General features: G+C 43.4%; 2 protein-coding genes across 3 annotated transcripts in view; one reads left to right on the forward strand and one right to left on the reverse strand.

Annotated features, from left to right (window-relative positions):
* CCDC149 (coiled-coil domain containing 149) overlaps nt 1-4,996 on the forward strand; it is a 65,930-nt gene extending 60,934 nt beyond the window's left edge. For both annotated transcript variants that reach the window (XM_050947693.1, XM_050947694.1), the window contains 2 exons: nt 807-923; nt 4,221-4,996. In XM_050947693.1, the coding sequence (XP_050803650.1) occupies nt 807-923; nt 4,221-4,933 (830 nt within the window). In that variant the 3' untranslated portion in view covers nt 4,934-4,996. The remainder of the gene's footprint in view (nt 1-806; nt 924-4,220) is intronic.
* Nucleotides 4,997-9,233: 4,237 nt separating this feature from the next.
* Nucleotides 9,234-10,786, reverse strand: SOD3 (superoxide dismutase 3). Its single transcript, XM_050948057.1, has 2 exons — nt 10,653-10,786; nt 9,234-10,176 (listed from the first exon to the last, which is right to left on the reverse strand). Exon 2 carries the CDS (start codon nt 10,158-10,160, stop codon nt 9,423-9,425), a length of 738 nt encoding a protein of 245 aa, XP_050804014.1. The 5' UTR covers nt 10,161-10,176; nt 10,653-10,786; the 3' UTR covers nt 9,234-9,422.
* Nucleotides 10,787-25,098: the final 14,312 nt, after the last annotated feature.

Consider the following 25,098-nt stretch of genomic DNA (forward strand, 5'->3'; position numbering starts at 1 on the left):
TGTTTAATGAAGACAAGCAGAGCAGTAGCAATAGTCTGAGCAGAACATCTGTCTAGACCTTATTTATTAGCTGGCGGTGTTCTATAGGCCTCACAGAAACTTACAAAATTATATCCACAGTGGAACTGGGAAATTACACCTTTTTGGTCTGACATGGAACCCAGACCCCTTAGAAATGAATTTTGGTCCATGGATTAAAATCCCCAAGCCCTCCTTTTTCTTGCAATATTACTGTTTGTGTTTACTGCCTATCTCATAATTTATACTAATGCTATAAGCCTTTGGGGGATACAATTTATATAAAACATGGGGTACAAAATTGCATTTGTAATATTGAGGGTACAGCAGTGAAAGCTGAATGTAGAGAGGGTAAAAGAACAGAGTGAAATATTTGTTGGCGTGGTGTGCTCCTAGAGTCTAGATGTAAATGATCTCTGCATTAGTGTAACGCTTTAATCTAAAAATAATACTTTCTGCATCACTTCTAATATGATCTGATTACAGCAGAATACAGCAGCAGCTGGTCATCTTTCAGCAAATTAGAGAACTGCCCTTTAACCAGTACTGTTGGTAGAAATGAGTGTCTGTTTTTTGTATTTGGCTAGTGCATTTCAGCTGCAGTACACTGGTACTTTGTTCTGCAGAAAAAGTCATTTTAAAAGCTACTTTACATATCACTCTACTTTTTTTTGCAAGAGCAGAAAAAACTAGTTAAACTGCAAGATGTTTTTAAACAAAACCAGACTCTTTGGTGATCACTCATTACAATTAGTTACTGAATCTTTCCAACGCTTTCTTCATTTCAGGTGGAAAAGATACTATAACATTCAGTGACCCAACCCTCCCTGTTCTACAGAGGTCAAGATCACCATTGCTAACATTTGCTGACAAGCCACAACAGAATCAAGCACAGAGGCATGAAGGTGAGCATGTAGGACAGAGATGGGTTGACACTACACATCTTATCAAATACAATAAAAGTAAAAGCCAAGGTGTGAACGTGTGGGACCGGGGCTCGACCCTCTCCGAGGGGCGGAGGGGAGCCACACCGGCTCGCTACATGTTCTCTGGCCAGACAGGCTCCCTGGCTCTGGTCCTGGGGCGACAACCACAAAGTCAAAAGGCTCGGGTCCCCGGGTTCGGGGCAGACCACACTACAGAATCAAAAGGGGGCTCAGGCCCTCTGCTTCAGGGCTGAGTGACAATCCAGTCTAAAGGGGGCCCAGCCCTAAGCTGGGCGGGGCACCAAACGCAGAGTCACAAAGCTCAAGCCCTTTTGGCTCAGGGCTGAGCAAAGCACAGGGTTTAGGAAGCTCAAGCCCTCTGGTTCAGGGCTGAGCAGCAATACAGTATAAAGGGGCCCAGCCCTAAGTTTGACAGGGCACCAAATGCAGAGTCACAAAGCTCAGGCCCTTTTGCTCAGGGCTGAGCAAAGCACTCGGTCCATAAGCCCAGGCCCGTAGGCCTGAGCACTGGGGAGAGGGGGAGACTGCCGCTCGTAAGTGGGGTGGCGGGGGGGATGCAGGCCCACCTACTCCACTGCATCCCAGCCCGGGGCCCTAACAGCGGCAGACGGTCCGCTGCTGTATCAGTGGGGATCCTGCCCGCAACACACTGACATAGGCTCGGATATGGTTGCAGCCTGACCGGAGTTGGCTGCCCCTGGGCTACTTCCAACCTCCCCCTCAGGGCCTACCTGGTCCGTGGGGTCGTCCCCCGGGAAGTCGCGCAGCATGGGCTCCTCGCGGCCAGGGCTGGGCGGCAGGTCCAGTAGTTCCTCAGGGAAGTCCGAGCTGACTTGCTCTGGTGGTTCCTCCAGGAAACAGCAGGGCCGGGAAGGCTCCGGCGGCTCCCCCGGGTAGTGGGCACGGGGGGGCTCCGGCGGCTCCCCCGGGTAGTGGGCACGGGGGGGCTCCGGCGGCTCCCCCGGGTAGTGGGCACGGGGGGGCTCCGGCGGCTCCCCCGGGTAGTGGGCACGGGGGGGCTCCGGCCAGTCTGGGCCGGTGTCCTGGGTCCTAGAGGGCTCCTAGTCTCGAGCTCTCCACGGCGCGTCTGCTCCCTCCGGCGGCTGGGGCCTGACTGAGTTCTGACGGCCGGCTTTTGTACTTCCGGGTCATCGCCTGACCCTTTGAGGGACGGGCTCACCGCTCCTTAGCCCCTCCCACTCAGGCTTCTGGCTGGGCACTCCCTCTCCTGGGCAGGAGGAGAGCCACACCGACTTGCTACACGAGGTTTCATGCCAGTATAGCAGAAGGTAAAGATTCTGTGATCACAAAGATTAAGTAAATCAATCACAACCAAAGTGGGGGATCATCACAGTTTAAACTGGCATGGAGGGACTGATAAATGACTGTATAGTGACTTGCATAGTGCTAGAGGTCAGGTTTTAGCAGCTCAAAGGATTTTTGCAGCATAGCTGTATGCCATAGGAAAGCAACACATTGTACCTGTGCAAAGCTGGCTCCCTCCTGTTCTCCTCCCCTCCCCCCCTTTACAGTGTATGGTAGGAAAGCAGACTATGGAACTAGCTTAGCACTCTCCTGCATTACACCTGATCTACAGATGAAAGCCTTCCTGATTGTGCCTGGCAAATTGAAATAAACCCCTGCTGTTGAGCAATTGATTCTTCTTTTATATTCATGCATGGATTTAGTTAAAATCGTTTCCCAATCACAGGCTCTAAGATCTTTCCTTAACTGTCCAGCTCAGCTCTATTTGATACTAAGAGCAGGCTAATATTTTAATGAAAACACGACTTTTCTTTAGTTTTTCTTGGTGGACAGGGAATAGATTTTTAAGACTTGCCTATCAGCATTTGGATTAGCTATTTAATGGCTATAAAATTTTTGGCATGCCCAGATCTTATTCAGTCAGCCATGAAGCATTGTAAATGCTTTGATATTAATTCCTCAAATTAAATAGATCATGGCTTCATTTTGACTTTATTATGCATGTTATCAGATGATTGACAGCAGTTGATCACTTTTAGTCTTGATCAGCTGATTTTTACTGTGCTGAAAATAAAAAATTAAATCATATTTAACCACTCCTTCATTGAATATATACGTAACTTACAGATAGTAATTTTCATTTTAAATAATCATTGGGTTCTAATTAAATCTTCGCTCTCTGAAAGAGTTTAGTTGATATCATTATATTAACTTTGCCTTATTTGTCATTGTGTGCAGTGCTGGTAGCACTGCCTACTACGAAGGTTGCACAACACTTCCAATTATAAGACCCTGCATTCACTTGCATGTAACTTTGTTGAACTCCAGGCGTTTGGGTTAAAATTTTCCATGCTGGGTGTCTCTCTCAGCCTGAATTGTTTTTTAGGGTTTGTTTGTTTGTTTGTTAAATTTCAGCCAAAACAGTTTTAGCTGTTTCTGAAAACAAAGATCACCACTCCTCTACTGCAAGCAAATACTTGCAAAACACATTCCCCTCTAGTAGTCCACAGAGGGGATGACAATCTTCTACTGCTGTCAGTTACTCTGATAGCTCATGTAACAGAGGCCTGTGTGGTGCAGCCTAGTTTGGCCCCCTTGTGCAGATGCTGTGTGATGCTGTCTTTAATTGCATAATGCGTTCTTTCTGAATTGTTTTTGTATCGTTTATATTCAGTGTTTGTATTTTGTTGTAATGATACACTTAAAATGTTAAAATATAATGAGAGAGAAGGAAAAAAGCTGTTTGTGTGTTTTCTGCCCCTGCCTTGTCTTATGCTGCTGTCAAAGCATGTTATTCAGGTGAAATGTTGCAGGGTTAATTATATAACTTCATTATTGGAGAAAGGCTTATGGAAAGAGAAATGGATCTTAACACTTAAAAGTGGCATTTTCTTGGCCTGTTACTGATCTCTTGTGGCCGGAAATTCTACAAACCTGGGCCTTTACGCGGAAAAAGAGTTTTGTCCTAGGCTCCATCAGCTATACTGTCCCTCTTTATCACAGCTGTCAGAGTTATGTAAGAGAAACTATCTCTGAAATAACTAGACCCTATCCAGTAAGAACTTCCCAATGTTCTGATTGGTTCTGTTCTTTGAAGTGAGTCCAGAATGGGATAGTTAAGTTGTGCTCTGATCAATCTTTTACGATGGTGGTGGGGCACTAGTATTTCACTAGCTAGATCATCTTCTGCATGGCTTTCTTGGTCAATGCCTCATGCATATAAATTCATATAATGTACACTAGCATGACGCTGTCCCATTTCTCTCTTAGCAAAACAGAAGGGAAAACCAGATGAAATTTATGCTGTTTCAACAGAGTTGACAGTTCCAGAGGAAGCTGCTATGGTCTACGACAATTCCCAAGCGAACATAAATAACAGTAACCAAACTAAGCCTTTTCATCCCTCATTACCCAAGGTTCCTTCTGAAGAGGAAGAAATAAAGAATCTTGGAAGTGAAATAATTAAATTGACAGAAGAACAGGCAGCTGCAGAACTGGAAGGGAGCAGAACAGAAAGTCTACCTGAGGGCCGGAGTACAATGGACCAATCAGAACTTAGCAGCTCATCCAAGGAAGAGTCCCCCATATCCAGCCCTGACCCATTTGACCCTGTGGAGCCATCAAACTCCAAGAATGAGCATGCAGCTGAAAATTGGGTCCTGAAAGACCGTGAGGAAACCTCAGAGAATGAATGTGAAAATGTTAATAAGAGAGAGGGTGGAAATGGCAACACACTGGACACTGAAGACACAGAAGGATGTGGAGAACTAACTGTTTCAACCTCTGACTTAAGCAACACCTCTAGTAGTCCCCCTGAGCCCGAGTGTGACAAATCATCTGACCTTGCTGAATGCTCTGAATATTTGGATAACAGCATGGCTTGTGGTATGAAATCCAAGATCTCAAGTTTCTCCCTTTCATCCTCTTACAGTGGAAGCTGTACTGCCATGAATATGGATAGTCACCAAATTAATCTGCCATAGAATTGGGTTTTTTACATCGTTCTGTCAGCATTTGTCCATTAAAAAGATGTTTTTTTCTATTAACATTGACTGTGTTTAACCAAAATAATGTAAATACATAAAATGGGTAAAACTTGAGAATGATGGGGGGCAGGGTTAATGATGGCTCTAGTGTTTACAGCGATTGAAGTTTCTAGAGAGACTGACATAGTTGAGAAAAATGGGGCCAAGAGACTCACCATTATCCTTTATCATGTCAAGTCCTAGCTGGGTCTCCATAGCATGTATGTTCTTGTCCAATGCACAGTGCCTACTGGTATGTATTTTAGGGCTTTCAAATGGGTATTTTCAGCCGATGACAATAGAAATGATAAACTAAAAAGGATTTAACGGTAACAGGCTTTTGTTTGTTTTTCCAGACTTGCATTCTCTTTGTGCATACTTGCTGTAAATGCATATTTAGAATACCAGCATTTGATCCCTACTGAAAAGCAAAATGGTTTTGAAAAGTAGCCGCTGCACATGCACAGTTTACATCTCTTAAACCTCCATATCTCCTCTACATTCCTCTGAAGTTTTCCTTCCTCCACTCACCCCAAGAAAACACAGGGGACTTACATCACAAAGTATTAAGGCCCCATTCCAGCTGAAGCTCTTAAAGCTGCTCTAGTAGAGGGAAAGTTCCTCTGCTAGAGGGGAAGTAAAAAATCATCCTAGGGGGGCATAGCAGAGCTGCCCAGGGGGAGGAGAACTCTTCCTTTCCTCCCCTAGCTCACCAGTCTTTTGGATAGCGGTGGGGTTATTCATTGGGCCCCAGTCGCTCTTCTAGAATTCTTCCCAAGCTGATACATAGTCAGCAAGAAAAGCCTTCTGGTGTTAGAGTGGGGGGTGTGCAGAGCAAGTCCCCAGCTCTCTAGTGATGGAGTTGTGCCACTTTGCTCCCGGGAAGGCAGAGGCAGGGGAATACTTAATGTTGGAGTTCACAGCTGTTAGAGCTGGGGAGGCACTTCCTCTCCTCTTTTTAGAATAGGGAACAGTCTCTGCAGCTGTGAAGCTTCTATGGGCTAGCAGCCGTGAAGGCAATTTTTCTGCTGGCTTGGGACCTAATTGTCTGTAAATGTTCATTTCTCACTCCTAGAACTTAAAACCAATCAGAGAGAATTAAACCAAATGTAATAAAGTACTACTAATAAAAAGGAGAATCCCTCCCAGATTGAGCCTTTGTTTGACAAATATCTGCCAGCTGTAGATTTTTACAGCCCACTTGTCAGCTCCTGAAAAACAGGGTTTGTATTAGCAGCACTGACAAACTTGTCTCTATATGGATACTGAACTAGCGGGTGCTGCCATAATCAAAGGTGTTTTGATTCCATTAACAGTTTGTGCTTGGCAGAAGAAAGAATATATGTAATGGTTACATCTGAATATGAGGAATGATGGGAGGCTAAAAAAATGTGACCTGCCTCTTGTTTTTGTGCATTCCCCTAAGAGGGGCATGCATGTAACCCTTTCTCTGCTGTCTGCTCTTTCGTTGTCGTGTGCAGGCAATAAAGGATTACTTGTATCACTCCTCTAAAATACTTCCTTTCTTCTTAGAGACTGTGGCATTGCATCACACTGGTATCAACAACAGCCCCCTTTAAACCAGTTTGTTCCAAATTCAGGGGGCATGCTGCACTGAAAAGTTTAAGCTTTCTTCCCTGGCCCCAGATATATTTATGTTCCTCAAAACCCAAAGACCAAGAGGGACTGTTGCTATTAATAGAAAAATAATGGATTACATTATTGACTCAGGTATTTATGACAGCACTGGCAAGCATGAAGAAAAATAGACATGCACTGAAATAATTGAATTTTTACAGGGGTTTGTAATATTTAAAATATTACCTTCCTTGTAATGTTTGTTCCTTTCCATCTTTCATCACAGCCTGAGGCGTTCTGAAGCTAAATGCTAGAGAAGTTCTGAATAAAACTGCAGCCAGAATTGAGGATGGCTTTGATTATTTTTTTTTTTAAATCCCTAAATGTCAGTGTTTGTATATACAGCTTAACTCTGAAATGTTGAAGGTATGTGTGTGCTTGATTCTCCTCTCCCCTACCATTGGCATAGAGGCCTGAGGCAAAGCTCATTGAACTCAGTGGGAGTCTTTTCCTTGACTGCTATAGGCTTTGGATCAGTCATTAAATTAAGAGTAAACCTACTGAAATCATTATGGTAATAGTGTAAACCTGATGCAAGTCAGAGCAGACTCAGGCTGAAAGGTATCTTTAGCACATAAAACTGTCTTGTTTCTGTTCTGATATGGCTGGCAGGCTGCTCTTTGAAAAACCTCCTGTAAATTAGATCCTTCTGTTGGTGGTTCCTCTCCATCTAAATTCCTCTTCTGTATCCTTGCAACCACTGGCTGGCAGACTCTGGCCAGGAGGCTCCCTGCAGACCTCACTTCAGTACCACATCATTGTCCTGTCTACAGAGAGTCCAGTGCAGTGCAGTTTAGTTTGTTCCCTTTTCCACACAGGGGACTGTGCATCCTCCCAGCTGTGCTCTTAGTCTTCATCCTTGGGACTTGAGCCTTTACAGGCTGAGACATGAAGCTTCAATACAGCACCAAACCATTCTTAAAGTAAGATTTGTTTGCTGCAATAAAATTACAATTGACTCTGAATGTTGGGAGGTTTATTTTCCTTTTACTGGTACTGCTGTTACACTAGTAGAACTGTTGTCTTTACTGAAATTACTTCTGATTTACACCAGCTGAGAGAAGAATCAGGCCTTCTCTGTTGAGACCTACATGCTGTCTCTGTAGGACTTTAAACCATGCTCTGACAGGCATACCCAAACATAAACTTTATCACTAATGTGGAAGGGTGGGAGACAAGAGTGGCAGCTTCAAATGCAACATTTCAAAAACTGATTTTTAAGAATACTGTTTCATAATCAGACCAGATGACTTCCCTTATTCTATACCCTTTTGAAAGACAATGAACTTGTACTGGAGCCCAGCAGCAAATACGTGTCTTAACTGGGAGAATTGGAAAAAAAGAAGACACAAGACCCTTAAAATTAAACCTATTTCAGAGAAGGTGTTCACCAAATCTTTAAAATGTAAGTTCGTGAAAATGACAGATTAAGAATCATCTTTTAAAGCACTGCTTCCTTTCTAAGTGAGACTATTTTTATGCATAGGGTAACTTGTATAATAAAGAAATTAGAATTTCTTTAATCCACATGAGCTTAGGAATGTATTTTAGAATCTTAACTGAGATTAATTTTTAAAAGATTGGATTTTTTTTTTACCAATTGCTGTTTTATAGTTTTATTTAGAGAAAGGTATAGCTTTTATTTATTTGCAAGCCTTTGCTTTGTTGCAATCTACAGACACCATGCAACATGACAATTATATATATTTTTTGACTCCTGGAATAAAGACAAATTTCCAGATTTATTTTGTCTTTTATCTTCTCCCTTATTAATATAGGAGGAACGTTAATTATGCCTTAGTGTTTTATCAGTGGATCATGTATTAAATTGTGGTCATACTTTCTTTTTTATAAAACAAGGAATGTAAAGATTTTATTCACTAACTTTCTTCAGTTTGTATAAAACAATCTAAATTGAAAGTCTTTTCTACTGTCACTTATTCCTTGCAATCTGAACAGACTAATTTGCTATATTTGTGTAAGTATGGAAGATCACACTATGTAGTCTTGCCTTCCAAATACTATGTTTTTTAATGTATCTACATTGTGTGAACAGCATTATACAATTTTACTTGATGTGTTATCTGGTAGTAAGCTCTCCAAACATTTCCAGGCTACTTACTATTAAAAAAAACAAAACAAAACAAAAAAAAACACAACAGTTCTTGTAAATCTACTTTCAAATGTAAACAATGTGACTCGGGTACGGCGTATGGATAACTCAAACCAGTTAAGTTTATACGTGTTGGAGAATAAAACCTGCAAATATAAGTAGAATAGTATAATGGATCAAAAGTTAAAAATAGAAATAATGTCTATACTCTCTCTGAATCTGAGGATAAGGCTATTATCTAGCTCTACCGGGCTACCACACAAAGCCATTCAAGTTACAGAAATCTTTATACTTTTCAGATATGTAGAAAAACACTGCAGAGCATCTTAGCCAAAAGCAGTTTTTCATTAATTTGTCTTTTTCTTTGTACCTCAGGTTGTGATCGCTCAAGAGATCCATTAGAATGGACAAGCTTTTTCCAAATTTCATAAACTAAATATTTTGCACTAAACTTTTGAGCTGAATAAATGGGAGTTTTAAGTTTAAAAAAAAAACTGCATTGCAAAGTTGAGTTGATGCTGTTTTTTATTAATCTGCTTACAGCAGGGAAAAACATCTATAGAGCAATATGTGTTTCTTAGAGAGCAGCAAGACAGAGATGCCGTGGAAACAGGAAACCTTTCCCATGTCTCTGTGATCAATTACATGGAGTATATCTATTCTGTGCTGTCTAGGCAATAGATGGCATGTTGGTCTTTAGTTAGGCTTGGTAGTTTTGTGCTCATTTGTGATCCTCTTCTTCCTCCTCTCTGTAATGTCAGGAAACTTTTTCTCCCATAGGTTCTTGTTGCATATCCCAATGACACAGCAAGCTAGACGTCTGCCAGCGTTCCCATTCTCCAAACTGGCTTTATTATTACCCTTGCCCATGTCATCTTCCTGCTCATGGATCACAATGGATCTCCCCATGATGGAGTAGGGGCCAAACAGAGTGGCAAGCAGATTTGGCTTGTATTTTCTAATTTTGCCTTCTTTAGAGTAGAAGTTGCCGAAATCCCCTGGATGGCGAGGGTGGTTCACGTTGAAAGGGTTATAGTGCCCCCCAGTAGAGTCACAGCTGTTGCTGAGGTCTCCGAGCTTATGGATGTGAATAGCTCTGCCAGACTGATTGCTGCCTGACGGAAACCCATTCAAGTCAAAGAGAGCCTCTAGTTTTCCATTTGGGTAGGACTGTCTAAACAAGACTTGGCCTGTCACCTGTGGCTTGTCCGCATCTAGATTGGAGCTGGGCTTCACTTCACAAGTGGCATAACCTAGCTGGTTAGTCGTCTCATTGATGAACTGTGGGTAGAGTAAATTCTGCCACAGGTCATTCACTTTTTTCTGTATGTCTTGAAGCAGGCTGTCTCTATTGGATTCAGCCTCACCTTCTCCCCTCACAACACCAGATGCAGAGAGGCCCAGGCTGATGACCAGGTAAAGGAACAGAAACATGTTTGCAATTCCCAACCTGCAAAATACAAAAGGCTACAAAGAGGCAAGGGAAAAAGTTCCATGATTTTTTATTCTATGTGGAAGGAAGAGTAACCCACTATGGCGACAGGGACAGGCACATCATTAGCTTTTAATATTACCAAGCAAAACAGTTGAACCGTGTGGTCATGACACACTCGGCTTATTTCTAAATCTCTCTACAAGGATTAGTCATCCGACTAACCTAGAATGCTTTCTTCATACACAGTTTTTAAACGTGCATAAACTACCAACTATGACTATAAAAATATCAGCAATCTAGAGTGCAGAGAAGGTGTGCAATATCTTCCTTCTTGAAGAAATCAAATCTAAAACTTTTTATTCAATTTTTGAATTAGTATTGAGAATTTTTTCCCTAAATCAAACCCCACAAGGAAAATCTGCCAGGAGACTTCTTATGGGCTACATGTTTGCAGCCAACTGATTATTAAAAACAATCCCAATGTTGCCTACCTTTTCAAAGATTTTCCAAAAGCTCTTCACAGTGGGTTGCAGTCTCTGCTTTTGCAAACGAGTAGTGATCAGCCCAAATTCCAGACCTGTCTGCAGTTAAGGCTTATGAGAGCTGCTTGTTTATGTAAAAGTTGGGTAACACTAGTTCATGGGTGTGGCCAATAGAACTCTGGGAAGAGGGGAGGAAAAAGTTTAACTAGTAACTTTTTAGAAAGGATAAACAGTCTGTCTCTTTTTCCAGAGATCGTACAGCTCTGAGACCTCCCTGACTTTCCAAAAAAAAAAAAAAAATTGGTTACCAAGTTTTTAAATTAATCTTCCCTTTCATGATTTCATGTGTGTATTTAAAGCATATGAGTGGCCAGGGGGAGGAGAATTTTATCAGGGTACAGTCATCTTTGTTTAGACAGTTCTTCCACTTACATCTATCATTTGTCACAGATTTTGCTAGATGCTGCATTTTATTTCATTAGAAATAACGTTAACAGCTGCTTTAATATCAGGACATAATTTACATGGACACATACAGAGCTGCTGGGATTACAGAATCTGAAAGGCACAGCTAGATCTTAAAGCAGTGGTTCTCAACCACTCCTGAGGGCTGGGGGGAGGAGGGAAGGGGAGAGGAGGGAATGAGTGCAGGTTGTTTGGCAGCTAAGTTCTGCCAAAATAAAACAGAGAGCAGGGCCAGTGTTAGACTTGATTGGGGCCCAGAGCAGAAAGCTGAAGCCTGAGCCCCACTGCCTGAGGCTGAAAGCTGAAGCCTGAGCAACTTAGCTTTGCGTGGCCTTCTGTCATGTGCGGAGTTGGGCCATAGAATTTTTATAGCATGGGGAGGGGGGCTCAGAAAGAAAAATGTTGAGAACCCCTGCTCTAAATCTTTGTGGAGAACTTTTAAGAACAACTTTGCATCTCTATAAAAATTAGCAAAGAGGATCCCCTCCCTTCAACCCCATTCTTTGCAAGGCTGTTTGTTCTGTTGCAGTGGGTTGTTGGGGAAGTGATTAATTCTTTCCACATATGTGTTTTGGGTAAGTATTTCTGTAGCAATGGGGTGTCAGACTTAGGCACGGAATGAGATTATTGCCCAGAAGCTGACTGACAAGCCTAGATCAATCTATAGTGAACACACATTTAGTTGGCTTTTGAATTAAGAAATGTGCTGCTGTTGGCAGGACTGTTGCATTACTGATAACATTTTTAAGTGCCATGCAGGAGAGTTGGTTTTGATTAGGAATCCCACTCTGAGCCTAACTAACTGGAATTGCTGCAGAGATAGAGTGGCTCCTGATGCACAAGGAAAACTCTTCAGCCTTCACTACGCTAGAAAATTGTTGAGGAAAAAGCTCCTACCAGTTCAGCTGCACCAGTAGTGGTAATGATGGGGGTGCATATGGCTATGGAATTGTTACCACTGTTAGTTAATTCTCATGGAACATACTCCAGATGAAGTTTAGAGTCAGATCTGCGTAATGGAAAACTGAGTTTTGTCTGGAGGAGGAGATCGGGGAGCGAGGAATGGTCCAACAGTTACGGCTAAGAGATCTGGGTTCAATTCTTTCCTCTGCTGCAGTCTCCCTGCATGACCATGGGCAAGTCATTTCATTTCCCTGTGCCTTCATTTCCCATCTGTAAATTGGGGAAAATAAAACTTCTCTGCCTCACAGGAGCGAAGTGAAGATAAATACATAAAAGGTTATGAGGTATGTGGGTAATAGAGGGATGGGAGCTATGCAGTGGCCTTAAGTAGAAGCTATGATTAGTTTATAATCTTAGGTAGGCACAGTCCAAGCTCAGGACTGAGACTGGAATACCTGAGTTGTGATCCTAGTTCTGACATTTCCTACTTCAATAGCCTTGTCCAAGTCACTTAATCCAACAGTTTCCTATCTGTAACATGTAATTAATATGTAACTACAGCACAGTGATGGAGTGAAACTAACTGAAGATAGTTTCTAAGATGTTTTGAAGAGATGAAGTGCCCCAGTGAAAAGTTGAGTTGTTTAAGACAAAAAAGGCAAAAGGTTGAGAGAGGTCAGTTGTAAAGTTGTAAAATGGGCAATTTCAACTTTTTAGATATATAAACAGGTTTCAGACTTACTGAGCATCCCACTGTGATGGGGTGCATCACTCACCGCTTGTCTGGCACCTCCTCCTGGTCCATCAGGTGTCGACCTCAAGAGCTAATCCCCATTCTGTGGCCGCATGCCATCACACTGTCTCTCTCGAGTATGCAGCGCCTCACTCATCCCAGAGACCAGTGTCCTTTTCATGACTCAGCCCTCTGGCTAGGTCACTCAGCATTTCTCCTCTTCCCAGGTACAGTCCTCCAAATTCTCTCACTCCCCCAGTGACCCAGGCAGTCTTCCCGTTCACTGCCCCTTTGGTCTAGGCCATGCCCTTGGTGGCTGGTACAGGAACCCAGGCCTGCTCTCAACTTCTGGGACCCTATACCCAGCAGTTCTAGGCTTTCCTCTCCCAGCCCTCATTGCTCCTTCCCTGGACAGCTTCCTACATCTCTTGGTTCCCCTCCTCTATCTGGGTGTACCAGCTCCAAACCCTCCTCCCTCTTCCCAGGGATGGTATGTCTACACTGGAAACATAAGTCGACTTGTATTAGGTCAATTTACAGCTACCACACTAATTACTATGGTAGTGCATGTCCACACTACCCTCTTCTCAGTGGTGCGTATCCTCCGAGGTGCACTGTGGGGAGCAAGCATCTGTGTCTCAGCTCTGCTGGCAGCTCCCTGCCAGGAGGCTGGCTGCTCCCCAGGCTCCAGGGCTCCCAGCAGGCTATCCCCTGTTCTCTCCCTGGCTCTCAGCAGGGAGTGGGGTCAGGCTACCTGAGTCTCCACTTTGGGGCATGGGGGGCAGCTAGGCTCTAGTTGCCTGACTTTCGTGAAATTGATAAGTCATCCAACAGCCATGTGAGAAACATTGTGTCTTCACAGACACTGCTTCGCTCTAACTACACCAACATAAGTCTTGCACCTCTTGTGGAGGTGGAGTTATGTCGGTATAGAAGGGCACTTACATCGGCAGGAGGAAGGCTGTAATATAGACACTGATATAGTTGGGTCGACTTAAGCTGCCTTACTAATGGTGTAGTGTAGACCAGCCCAGCATGACTGTGCTTTCCCAGCAGCAGCCAATGCCACTGTCTGTTGTCAGCTTTCTGGCTTTTTAGGCCCTGCCTGTTCCTGCACTATTAAACCTGCTTGTAATTAATTCCCTGTTTCCCTGGCTCTCCTCCAGGTGCAGCCTGTGGCGTGAATAGCCCTACTTGGTCATCCAATCTTGTGTGTGGTGGACGTCTAATTGCACTCGTCAAGATAGGGTTTGAAGAGAGTATTTCTCAGCATCAGAAAGAATTTGCTTTTGGGGGCAGCTTGCTCTAGAATACACAGGAGGCGGAGGCTGTTCTTTGGCGTGTGTACTCAGAAATGCACATGAGTTGGTTAAGCTGCTAAGTAACGGTGATGATAATTAAGTTTGATGTTCTTGCAGAGGGAGTCAGAGCCCAAGACTTAGTGCTCTGGCACTTTACTTGAGATAACTAAGTTATAAGCCATTTTAAGGTGAACATTAAGAAATTAGGGTCAGATCCTTAGCTGCTGTAAATCAGCTTGGCTCCGTTGACTTCAGTGTTGCTACATGGACTTCTACCGGCTAAGAATCTGGCCGTAAAAGGAAACTCGAAGAGCTAATAGCATGAGGAAGAAGTTTTCTTGATGTGCCTTACAAATGGGAAGCATGCAGAGGCCAGCAGGGCATAAAGGGGGCAATCAAAGAGACTTAGTTTCACTGCACTCTAAATGATGTATTTCTAGTGTTCTTCGCTTCAGAGAATAAAGTAGAAATACCGACCCTGGGCTACCATCAGATATATTTTTAAAAAGAGAGGCGGGGAGAGAGACTGAAGAACACAAGATATTAAATTGCCATAAGTTACTCAGATGAGCTTGCTCAGCTGGGGACTATGATATATTCTTTATTAAATAGAGGGGCTGAGGTAATATAACTTATTACTGACCTTTCGTTAGGTTAGTCAACAAGGCATGGGAGGGAATACCAGAAGGACCTAACATTGCTATGCGCTGGTGTAGCAATTCCCATGGTCCGTGTCATTTAAACAAACAAAACAAGGACCTAACTCTTACTTGGACAAAGCCTGATTCAGTGAAGAAACCCTTGAAGTCAATGTAGAATTTAGCCTGAGTGAGAAATGCTGAGTGGTGCCCTGAGAGTAAACTCCACTGGTTGTGATACAGTGTGTAAATGGCATTGGATGATTTATTTATTTTGCTTTTTTAAAATGTCTCCAGATGTGACCATGATGCCATTGAGCTAGCATTAGCAGATAGCACGAAGTCTGCTTCTGCTGACTGCTTTACTCTGTTTCTGGCTGAGAATGGAGCAGTTATGAGAGCAAGTGATTGAGCTTTGATCCAGATATGATAAACACAATAATAGTTGTGTGAGGGAAGCTTAATCTGGCCCTTTGGTCTAAGGGTCTGTATCTGCCTTTTGTTACTTATGTTCCCAATTTGGAAATCTGGTTAGATTCAAAGTTACTGTTGGATAGTTAATAGCATTGAATCAACTAGTTGTATACAGTGGTGTTGGGTATAACTATGTCAAGTAAGGTATTTTATAAAAGCATGCAATGTTCTAAACCTGATGGTCCATGGGCGATCTGTAGACAGCTGTGGGTAGGAATGGATGCATGTAGAATGGTCATTGTAACCAGGGGTGCCACAACAGCATCACCTCACAGCAGTGCAAGGAAGCAGTCAGGAAGGCCAGGAAGGACACCTCCAATGATGGATCATTAAAGTTAAGGGAAAGACATTGAAACTGAAAAGAAAAAACCCAGGGTACATCTACACTACGGGATAATTCTGATTTTACATAAACCGGTTTTATAAAACAGATTGTATAAAGTCGAGTGCACGCGGCCACACTAAGCACATTAATTCGGCGGTGTGCATCCATGGTCCGAGGCTAGCGTCGATTTCCGGAGCATTGCACTGTGGGTAGCTATTCTGTAGCTATTCCATAGTTCCCGCAGTCTCCCCCGCCCCTTAGAATTCTGGATTGAAAGCCCAGTGGCTGATGGGGCAAAAATCATTGTCGCGGGTGGTTCTGGGTAAATGTCGTCAGTCATTCCTTCTTCCGGGAAAGCAACGGCAGACAATCATTTCGTGCCCTTTTTCCCTGAATTGTCCTGGCAGACACCATAGCATGGCAACCATGGAGCCCGTTCAGCATTTTTTTTTACAGTCACTATATGTGTACTGGATGCCGCGGACAGAGGCGATACTCCAGCGCTACACAACAGCATTCATTTGCTTTTGCATGATAGCAGAGATGGTTACCAGTTGTTCTCTACCATCTGCTGCCAGGGTAATTTGGCAATGAGATGACGGCTCTCTCTCCCTCTGTGCTGTCTGCTACTATCATGGGTGCCCCTGGCTGAGGTCGGCCGGGGGCGCAAAAGCAAAACTGGGAATGACTCCCCGAGTCAATCCCTCCTTTAGGGTTTCTAAAAATAGAGTCAGTCCTGCCTAGAATTTGGGGCAAGTGTACTAGAGAAGCAGTGTATCAGAGAGCACAGCTGCTCCGTGTCAGATCCCACAGAAATGATGAGCTACATGCCATTCACGGGGGGTGCCCCTGCAACAACCCCGCCCGTTGCTTCCCTCCTCCCCTAACCTTCCTGGGCTACCGTGGGAGTGTCCCTCCCATTTGTGTCATGATGTTATAAAGAATGCAGGAATAAGAAACAGTGACTTGTTAGTGAGATAAAATGAGGGGGAGGCAGCCTCCCCGTGCTATGACAGTCCAGGCAGGACATTAAGCGGTGCGGGGGAGAGGAGCCCAGCATCCCGCTGCTATGATAGTCCAAGCAGTACAGAATCTTTTCTTTACACCAGAAAGGGAGGAGGCTGATGGAGCTCACCCCCCCGTGGCTATGATGAAGACGGTTACCAGCCGTTCTGTACCATCTACTGGGAATGACCAGGAATCATTCCTATTTTTACCCAGGCGCCCCTGAGGCCAGCCAGGGGTATTCAGCAGTTATCAAGCATGTACCGTTTGCCACCAGGGAGGGGAGAGGAGCGGATATTGCTCTTCACTGCTGCAGCATCGCATCTACCAGCAGCATTCAGTAGACATAGGGTGACACTGAAAAAAGTCAAGAAATGATTTCTTTCCCTTTTCTTTCACATGGGGGGAGGGAGTAAATTGACGAGCTATTCCCTGAACCATGCCGGACAATGTGTTTGACCCTACAGGCATTGGGAGCTCAGCCAAAAATGCAAGTACTTTTCGGAGACTGCAGTGGACTGTGGGATAGCTGGAGTCCTCAGTACCCCCTCCCTCCCTCCATGAGCATCCGTTTGAGTCTCTGGCTTCCCGTTATGCTTGTCATGCAGCACTGTGTAGCCTGTAGATTTTTTTTTCAAACGCTTTGGCATTTCGTCTTCTGTAATGGAGCTCTGATAGAACAGATTTGTTTCCCCATACAACGATCAGATTCAGTATCTCCCGTACGGTCCATGCTGGAGCTCTTTTTGGATTTGGGACTGCATTGCCACCCGTGCTGATCAGAGCTCCAGGCTGGGCAAACAGGAAATGAAAATCAAAATTTCGCAGGGCTTTTCCTGTTTACTTGGCCACTGCATCCGAGCTGAGATTGCTGTCCAGAGTGGTCACAGTGGTGCACTGTGGGATACCGCCCAGAGGCCAATACCGTCGATTTGCGGCCACACTAAGCCTAATCCAATGTGGTAATACCGATTTTAGCGCTACTCCTCTCGTTGGGGAGAAGTATAGAAACCGGTATAAAGAGCCCTTTATATCGATATGAAGGGCCTCGTAATGTGGACGGGTACAGCGTTAAATCGGTTTAACACTGCTAAAATCGGTTTAAACGCGTAGTGTAGACCAGGCCCCAGTCTTGGAAAAATAAGGAAGGAGGGAGTTTTCCCTGCTCTGTGTAACCATGAATTACCACAGTCAGAGGAAGAGAGTTAAAAAAAAAGCACACCCTGTTAGATGGAAGTATTTGACGTGATGAATGAAACTTTCCAGCATCTAAGCCAGGTGCTGTCTGTGGACACTGGATCCCCTCATGCTGGGAAATTGTTCAGCACTACAAGTAACTTGTATTAGAGAAGGGAAGTTAGCTAATATAGAAATGTAAAGCCTGAGGTTATGTCTTTATGGCTATTTTCTGTGTCAGTTGCATGTTTGTTTTTCTTACTATTTCATCTTTGAATCTGATTTTTTTCTCTTTAAAAAAACCCACTTTGTTTGTTTTTTATCCTAGGAAGGTTTCTGTCACGCAGTCTGAGTGGAGTGTGTGACCCCAAAGGGACTGATAACTGGGGGTGATGAAGCGGAAGTGAACAATCCATGTGTCTGGTAATTAAGAACTTGGTGGGGGAGAGGGGTGGATATAGGGAGACTTGAGACCAGAAGGGCTGTTGGGGTCACTCTGCACAGAGTAACTAGGCACGTGGAAGCCAGGGTGAGACCTTTATGCTTGTGAGCTGACTACTGGTGTCAGAGCTCTGAGCCGTGGCAGCATAGCATTAAGGCACTCAAAGTTGCAAGAAGGCAGTGACAGAACCCCTTCTTGTCTGGGTCATCTTCAAAAGGTCACAGTGGAGTATTCTGCAGTCTTTTTGCAACGAGGAGGTTAGTTGGCTGTTGCTGATGTATAGTGAAGTTTGCTGCTGGTTTTGTCTTTGTTACAATTTGTGCTTATAAAAGAAATATTAAGGGGCACTGAGAGCCTGGGATAGCCATCTTTTTAAACTGTTTTAATAAATAAATGCAACTAGAAGAAAACTCTGCACATTTCCAGCTTCCTGGGGAATGCTGCACAGTGAGAACTGAAGTTAAATAACTACAGGAAAAAATACTGCTCTGCAAGGAAACTAATTTCTGCTAAAACAAGGGAGAGGATCACATGACTTCCAAGCTGGTCTTACTGATCAGCATCTGACTTAGCTGGCAGGCCAGCTAGCCAGCCAGTTCAAAACATTCTTGAAATTCCTGCACTTTAAGAGCTTAGGATAAAATGACTTTGTGAGTGGGAAGAGGGGGAGAGAGGCCTTCAATAAGTTTGTTTGGAAACAATCCATCTAAAAATTAGAACCATATCTGTCAGTAGAATTTAATTTTGTGTGTGTGTACAATATAGGGATGAACCCAATTACTAGGAAAATTATTATATAATTTAGTGTTTGGATCAATTCACTATTAGATAATGGTATATTTATGGCCTCTGGTAAATCATGTATGCATGGAATTCAACTGGAGGATGTAGATACTGATTTTTTTTTCTACTGGGGAGGGAAAGTAAAGAATATATATCAGCCTTGAAGTTCATCTAGTAGTGGACAGCTGTAATGGAAGGATCTCAGCACTCTTGTCCATGAGTCCAAATCCAAGAGCCACTGGAAATTTGAGCCAGTAGTTCCGTAACATGAGCAGTAACCAGGCAACAAATATTTAAAAGATAAATCAGTCAGAACTGATTCAATATCCAAACAAACATTGAGTGCATTGCAAAACCCAAATGTCTTTTCCCAGAGTTATGCCTCACAGCTAAGAGAACAGGACTTTTGACCTTTGTTACAGGCATTTATCCATTCAAACAGGCACAGTTAAACAAAGATGATACTTGGAATTTAATATCGCTTTCACCTAACCAACCCGGTATTCACTTCATGTTTGAGCTAGAGTTATTTCTCTCCCCCTATAATAGTGTACAGAGTAGATGGGATCTTAGTTTCAGCTTCCCTCCGTGAATTGCTTTACCCTTCTTTGTTCTTAGCTGGCATTAAGTTCATTTGCCCATCTCTTTACCCTGCTTAAATGGGGTGTATTCCTAAGGAATTCAAGGCGAGCGCTCACCATACTACTGAACAGCCAGGACTCTGGCATAGCTGTCCTCTGCTAGGAGTAGCCCCTGCAGTGTGTGTAGGTCTAACTGACACATAGTTACTACACAAGCATGTTGATTCATTGGTGGCTGTGAACAGATTGATGCTCCTGAGCGCCTCTCTAACTAATTCACAGTTTTACCTTACTCTCATCACATTCCTAGTCATTCTGCTTCTTTTGAAGTTTGCTACATTTCTTCAATACATAGTGTGCTGATTAGAGACTCTCTCTGATTCCATGCGCAAAAATTAATACGGAAACCAGCTCCCTGACGCATGCAGTACCTGCATGCAATGCAAAAGCATGATTTTATTGCTGTTTGCCTCATCTTCCCTTTTTCCTCTCTCCAGTCGGATGGTTGGTTGTTTTTATCATTTGAGTGTATCAGTAGTGCACAAATGTCCCAATCAGATTTGACATAAAATAACAATCACATTCCCAATCCCAACCCCAAAGAGCTCATTTTAAAAGTGCTTATGCTCATTTAAGCCTTGATCATGTCTCTCCCTTTGTCTAGAAAGCATTATGAAAATTGATAGTGTATACATTGTCCTCTTGATTTAAGATTAATCTTCATAGATTAAAAAAAAAAACAGACGAGACCTTTGTGATCATCTTGTCTGATCTGCTGTGTAACTCAGGCCATAGAAACATCCTCATATTGGACTTGAAGAAGAAATTAATAGGTGTGGTTAAACAAGAGCATGTCTCTTAGAAAAGCATCCAATTGTGATTTTAAAATGTCCAGGGATGGAGAGTCCATCATAACCCTTGGTAAACTGTTCCAATGATTAATTACCCTCACAAAAAAAATTGTTCCTTATTTCTAATATTAATGTGTCTAGCTTTAGCGTCCAGCCATTGAGCATGTTATACCTTTGTTTGCTAGGCTGAAAAGCCATCTATTGTAAATTTTTGTTCCCCAGGTAGATACTTATAGACTGATAATCAAAGAGAAGGTTAAAGTCTGACAAAGTAATAAGACTGAGCTCCTTGAGACCACCACTACTAGATGTGTTTTCTAATCCTTTACTCATTCATGTAGCTCTTCTCTGAATCCTTTGTACAAAATTTAAGATCATCAAACTTTTGCATACAGAAGTATTCTTTGGTTTTCTTTTTCTTTTCATCCTTCATCTGCTGCCCCCCCCCCTTCCAAGTCAGCTGAGATTTATCATTTTGTTTTTTAAAATATTTGGTAACGCGAAGTAGGTTGTTACATTTTACTGCCTTCAGATTGAGATTTATGATCACTCTATTCCCAAACTGTGGTACACATACCCCTGGGGGTACGGGAGACATCTCCAAGGGGTACGTGGGAGAAATTGTGTAATGGTGGATTTTATTTATTTTGTTGCATTTTCATAATCGGCTATTCAGATGAAGTTCTAAAACTCTCTGGGAATTCGTTATAAAATATGGTAGTTCATTTACTTCAAGATGTACCAGTGAGAACACATACGCAGAGACGCTAACATACAGAGTTCTCACTTCCAATCACTGTACAGTGCGGGTTCAGTTGCCCAGCAACTTTCCAGTCTGAGCTCAGAATTTAGTAATTTTTTTTCGGTTGTCTATGTCCCGTTATATCTGTACATAACAGTGAACTATGGAGAGATGGCTAAAGACAAGTAGTGTTACGAACACACAAGGTCTCAGGGATGAGATGGGTAGGAGCACATGGGTGGCGAGTAGAACTGGAAGGGAGCACGCAATAAGAAAAGTTTGGGAACTTCTGATCTACTGGTATCCATGGTAATCCCAGTGATAACCGATAGAACATTATAATATGAAGGAGTAGCCAGTTTCATTTGGGGACTGAATAAAATATCCACAGTAAACATTACTCATAGTGAAGATTTTGGAATTTTCTGTTTTCGTTTGTGTTTTATGTAGGTAGACATTTGTTTTTAACAAAACATTCTAACCTGACAATCTTTTTTTAAAGCTTATTTATAAAGGTCAAGAACTGTCACTGCTCTTTCATTCAGTACAAGACTGCCAGAGGGAGTACACATTGTTTCAAGGAAAGACCCAAATTGAATTGTCCTGCCCACCTATGGCAGTTTGTTCTGTGCTTGTGATAGGCCATGGAAAGGAAGTGTGGAGCTCAGGTGGCCTGTTGGATCTTCCCTACTCTAATAAGAGAGGTTTTTTTGTTTTACACTTAATGACAATGTCTTGACAGCTGCCTTCAGTTCTGTCCTAAACAGTCAGCTCTTCTCTGAAGTTCAGTTAAACCTTTTCTCTCATGCACATTGTTCTCTTGTGGGTGAAGACTGAGTTTAGTTAATTCACTTTGGATTTTCAAATCCCAAAGCTGTAGACTAGAGGCCTGCTCAGCCCTACTTTTAAAGCCCAGCCTAAGAGTATTGAATTGTCCTCAGATCAGCCTGTGATGGAGCATCTGCCCAACAGTGGCAGAGAAGGGGTTAAAAGCAGCCTAGGGTGGCTGCGCAGGGAGCAGCCAATCAGGGCCCAACAGGCCCATATAAAAAGAGCTGCAGGGCCAGAGGCAGTCAGTTGCTGCAAAGAGCCCAGGGGAGAAGACTGGGTTCCTAGAAGGCTGTAGGAGGGTAGCACCTCAGACAGGGCAGCTGCTGGCAGGGTCTGGGGGAACTAGAGAGAACTTCTGGCTGGCTGCTGGGACTTGCAGGCTGGAGGCCCTGGGAAGAGGGCAAAGAAGGTGCTCGTGCTGCGGAGAAGTGGCCCAGGGAATTTGAAGCTGCACAGGTGAAAAGTTAAGGAGAGGCAGAAGGACCTGACCTGATCCTAAGCCAACACTTGTCATTGGATGCCATTGGGTTGCAAGATGCTACTGTAAACTTCTGTTCAGTAGGGACAATTCTCAGCAGGATTCTGTCTGCTCACAAAGGGTATGGCAGAAGTACCATTGCTGCAGGGCAATTCAGCTGGGTTTGGAACCACTGGAGGATGCTCCCTTGATCAGTATCAATCATGTAGGAACTCTCAGAGCACAGGTACATCTCTGTTACTTGTATAGTTTTATCACTGGTATTACCCTAGCACCTAGGAGACCTGATGATAGACCAGGACCCCATTGTGCTAGGTGCTGTACAAACAAAACAAAAGATTGTCCCTGACCCTGTCCCCAAAGAGCTTACAAATCAAGTATAAGGCAGGAGATAACAGACTGATGCAGACAGGTTAATGGGGGAGTATAAGGGAACAATGAGACTATTGATCAGCATGATGGGCTAGATCCTGGGCCGTGTTATGATAGCTGCCCTTTATCCAGCCATTGAAAGATTCTCCCCATGTTAAGGGAGCCTCAAGTATATAGAGTCCCCTAGCTGTGCCTATACCACCACTCTTCTAGTGAGTGTGGCTGGGGCATTTGTGCACCCTGCTGATCCACAGTTGCTGTAATGGTCCCTGGTACCATAGGCATCCAGAGCTCGATAAAAGGATATTCTAACTTGCACTGGAGAGCCAAACCCTGTGCACAGAGCAAGGATGCTGAGCACTCCTCTGCTATAGCTGATGATCTGGCCTACTGTTTTTTACTCTTGGGCAGTTACTGAAACAAAGGCTGGAATTATTAATGCCAAGTAAAGTAACCCTATTTCCCAAGGATCAGATTCTGATCCGTTTTCTTTCACTGAGCAGTAAATAGCTTCATTGACTTCAGTGGGATCACACATAGAGACAGAAACAGACTCAGTAAAAGTAAAGTGTCTGGCCCTACATTTGTCTGTAGAAGCTTTGGAGAGCTTAAATAATGGTTTGTTACTTACTGGCTATATTCTGGAGAAAGATGTAAAGAAACAGACATATTTCTCAGCAGAAGAAAAATAGTTTTCATTGCAAAATGGCTCCCCATCTTTTAACAGTATTCAGTCTAATGTGTTGATTTTGTAAGCATAATTTAAACCCTGAGAGACTAATGAAGTTTAACAGTGTGTTAATTATCATTATTGTTGTTGTCTCAGTTAAAATACAAGATCCTAGATCCTATTTATGATCTGAAATTCCAGAGGTTCCAAACCTCTTATTTGACTGTAACAACATCTCCTGGTTACATGCAGCTTTTGTAAGCATATATACTTATTTAAATTCCCCTGTGGAGAATGTGTGGGGGACTTTTAAGATCAAATTAACAGGTGTTATAAACAGGAGAATTTTCTTACCCCAATTTAACTAGTTTTTGACATTGAAGTGCAAATAGTTAAGGCCTTGTTTTCTTGTACTGTCAAAGGGGCCAAGGCTTTGATGGGGAAATTCATAGAAATCAATAAATAAAAATGTTTTCATTTTTAAGTGAATCTGTAGTGGGGTGATTACACTGCTCCTGCCCTGAAGGGCTTAAAACAGCCCAGGAGAAGGCTGTGGCTGGGGCAAGAAACCTGGGCTGATTGGGGAAAGTAGGCTCAGCTGTGGCCAAGCCCCAATCAGGTCCAGCTGGTCCCTGTAAGAGGCTGCGAGCCAGAAGCCCAAACAGTCTCTCTCTGCCTGTAGAGGGAAAAAGGCCTGGCTGCAGGGAGCTAGACACTGAGTACCAGAGTGGAGCAGGGCTGAGGACAGGCTGAGGAGCCGGGGAGCTCCAGCCTGGAAAGCCCCAGGCTGCAGCCTAGCATTGGGTTAATAGGTACTAGAGGTTGCAGAGAGCAGCCTAGGAGTAGGCCAAGGCAGCAGGTCCAAACTCTCCTTGCCAGTGATGAGTAGGCTGATACTGCAGTCTGCCCCAGGGCATGGGGCTAGACAATGACTGGCAGTAGCCTGATACTGAGGTAAGGTGGGAATAGTGGGTGGGAGTTCCCTGGGGAGGGAGACCCTAAAACTAAGGGGTTACTGCCAGGGGTCAGCACCCTAGTTAAAGGGGCACCGGGGTCCAGGGAGGGACACAGGGCCAGAGGACAGGAGGATCACCGGCCTTCAGAGGGTGCTCCAGAGCTGGAACGAGCTAATTCCCAGAACAGACCAGCAGGAGGCGCCACAGGGGTGAGTCCACACATCTACAGAATCCTTAAAGGATTTTAACTTTTAAAATGTTGTATGCCAACTCTTAAGCTCCTATGAACAACAGATTTTCCTGTGAAATCACATAATGGATAACGTTTCCATCTAAGGAAATAATAAAATTATACTATATGACCAAAAATGGAATAGGAAAACTCCAATCTGAAGAATTTTTCTGCAATGCATATATTCTGAGCTTTTTTTCTGAAAAAGATTCATTTTGGGTTTATGATGGTGCATAACAAAATGTCAAGTTTTAGGACACAGCATAGAGATGCAGAGCTCTTTTACTGACGCTCTCTGATATCAGACCAGGTGAGTCTCACTAGCTCCAAGCTTGGGGTAAGAAGAGTTTGAGTATCTCTGAGGAAGGGGGAATTAGAGACAGAAAAAGAGGGGTCTTGCTGGGAAAGAAAGACCATTAGGAACAGTCAAGCTGAGGTGAAAACCTCCTCTGAGGTTTGTTTTATTTATGTTAACAATAAGGGCAAGCCCAATAAGG

This window comes from Gopherus flavomarginatus, chromosome 3 (assembly GCF_025201925.1).
Source record: "Gopherus flavomarginatus isolate rGopFla2 chromosome 3, rGopFla2.mat.asm, whole genome shotgun sequence".
NCBI lineage: Eukaryota > Metazoa > Chordata > Testudines > Testudinidae > Gopherus > Gopherus flavomarginatus.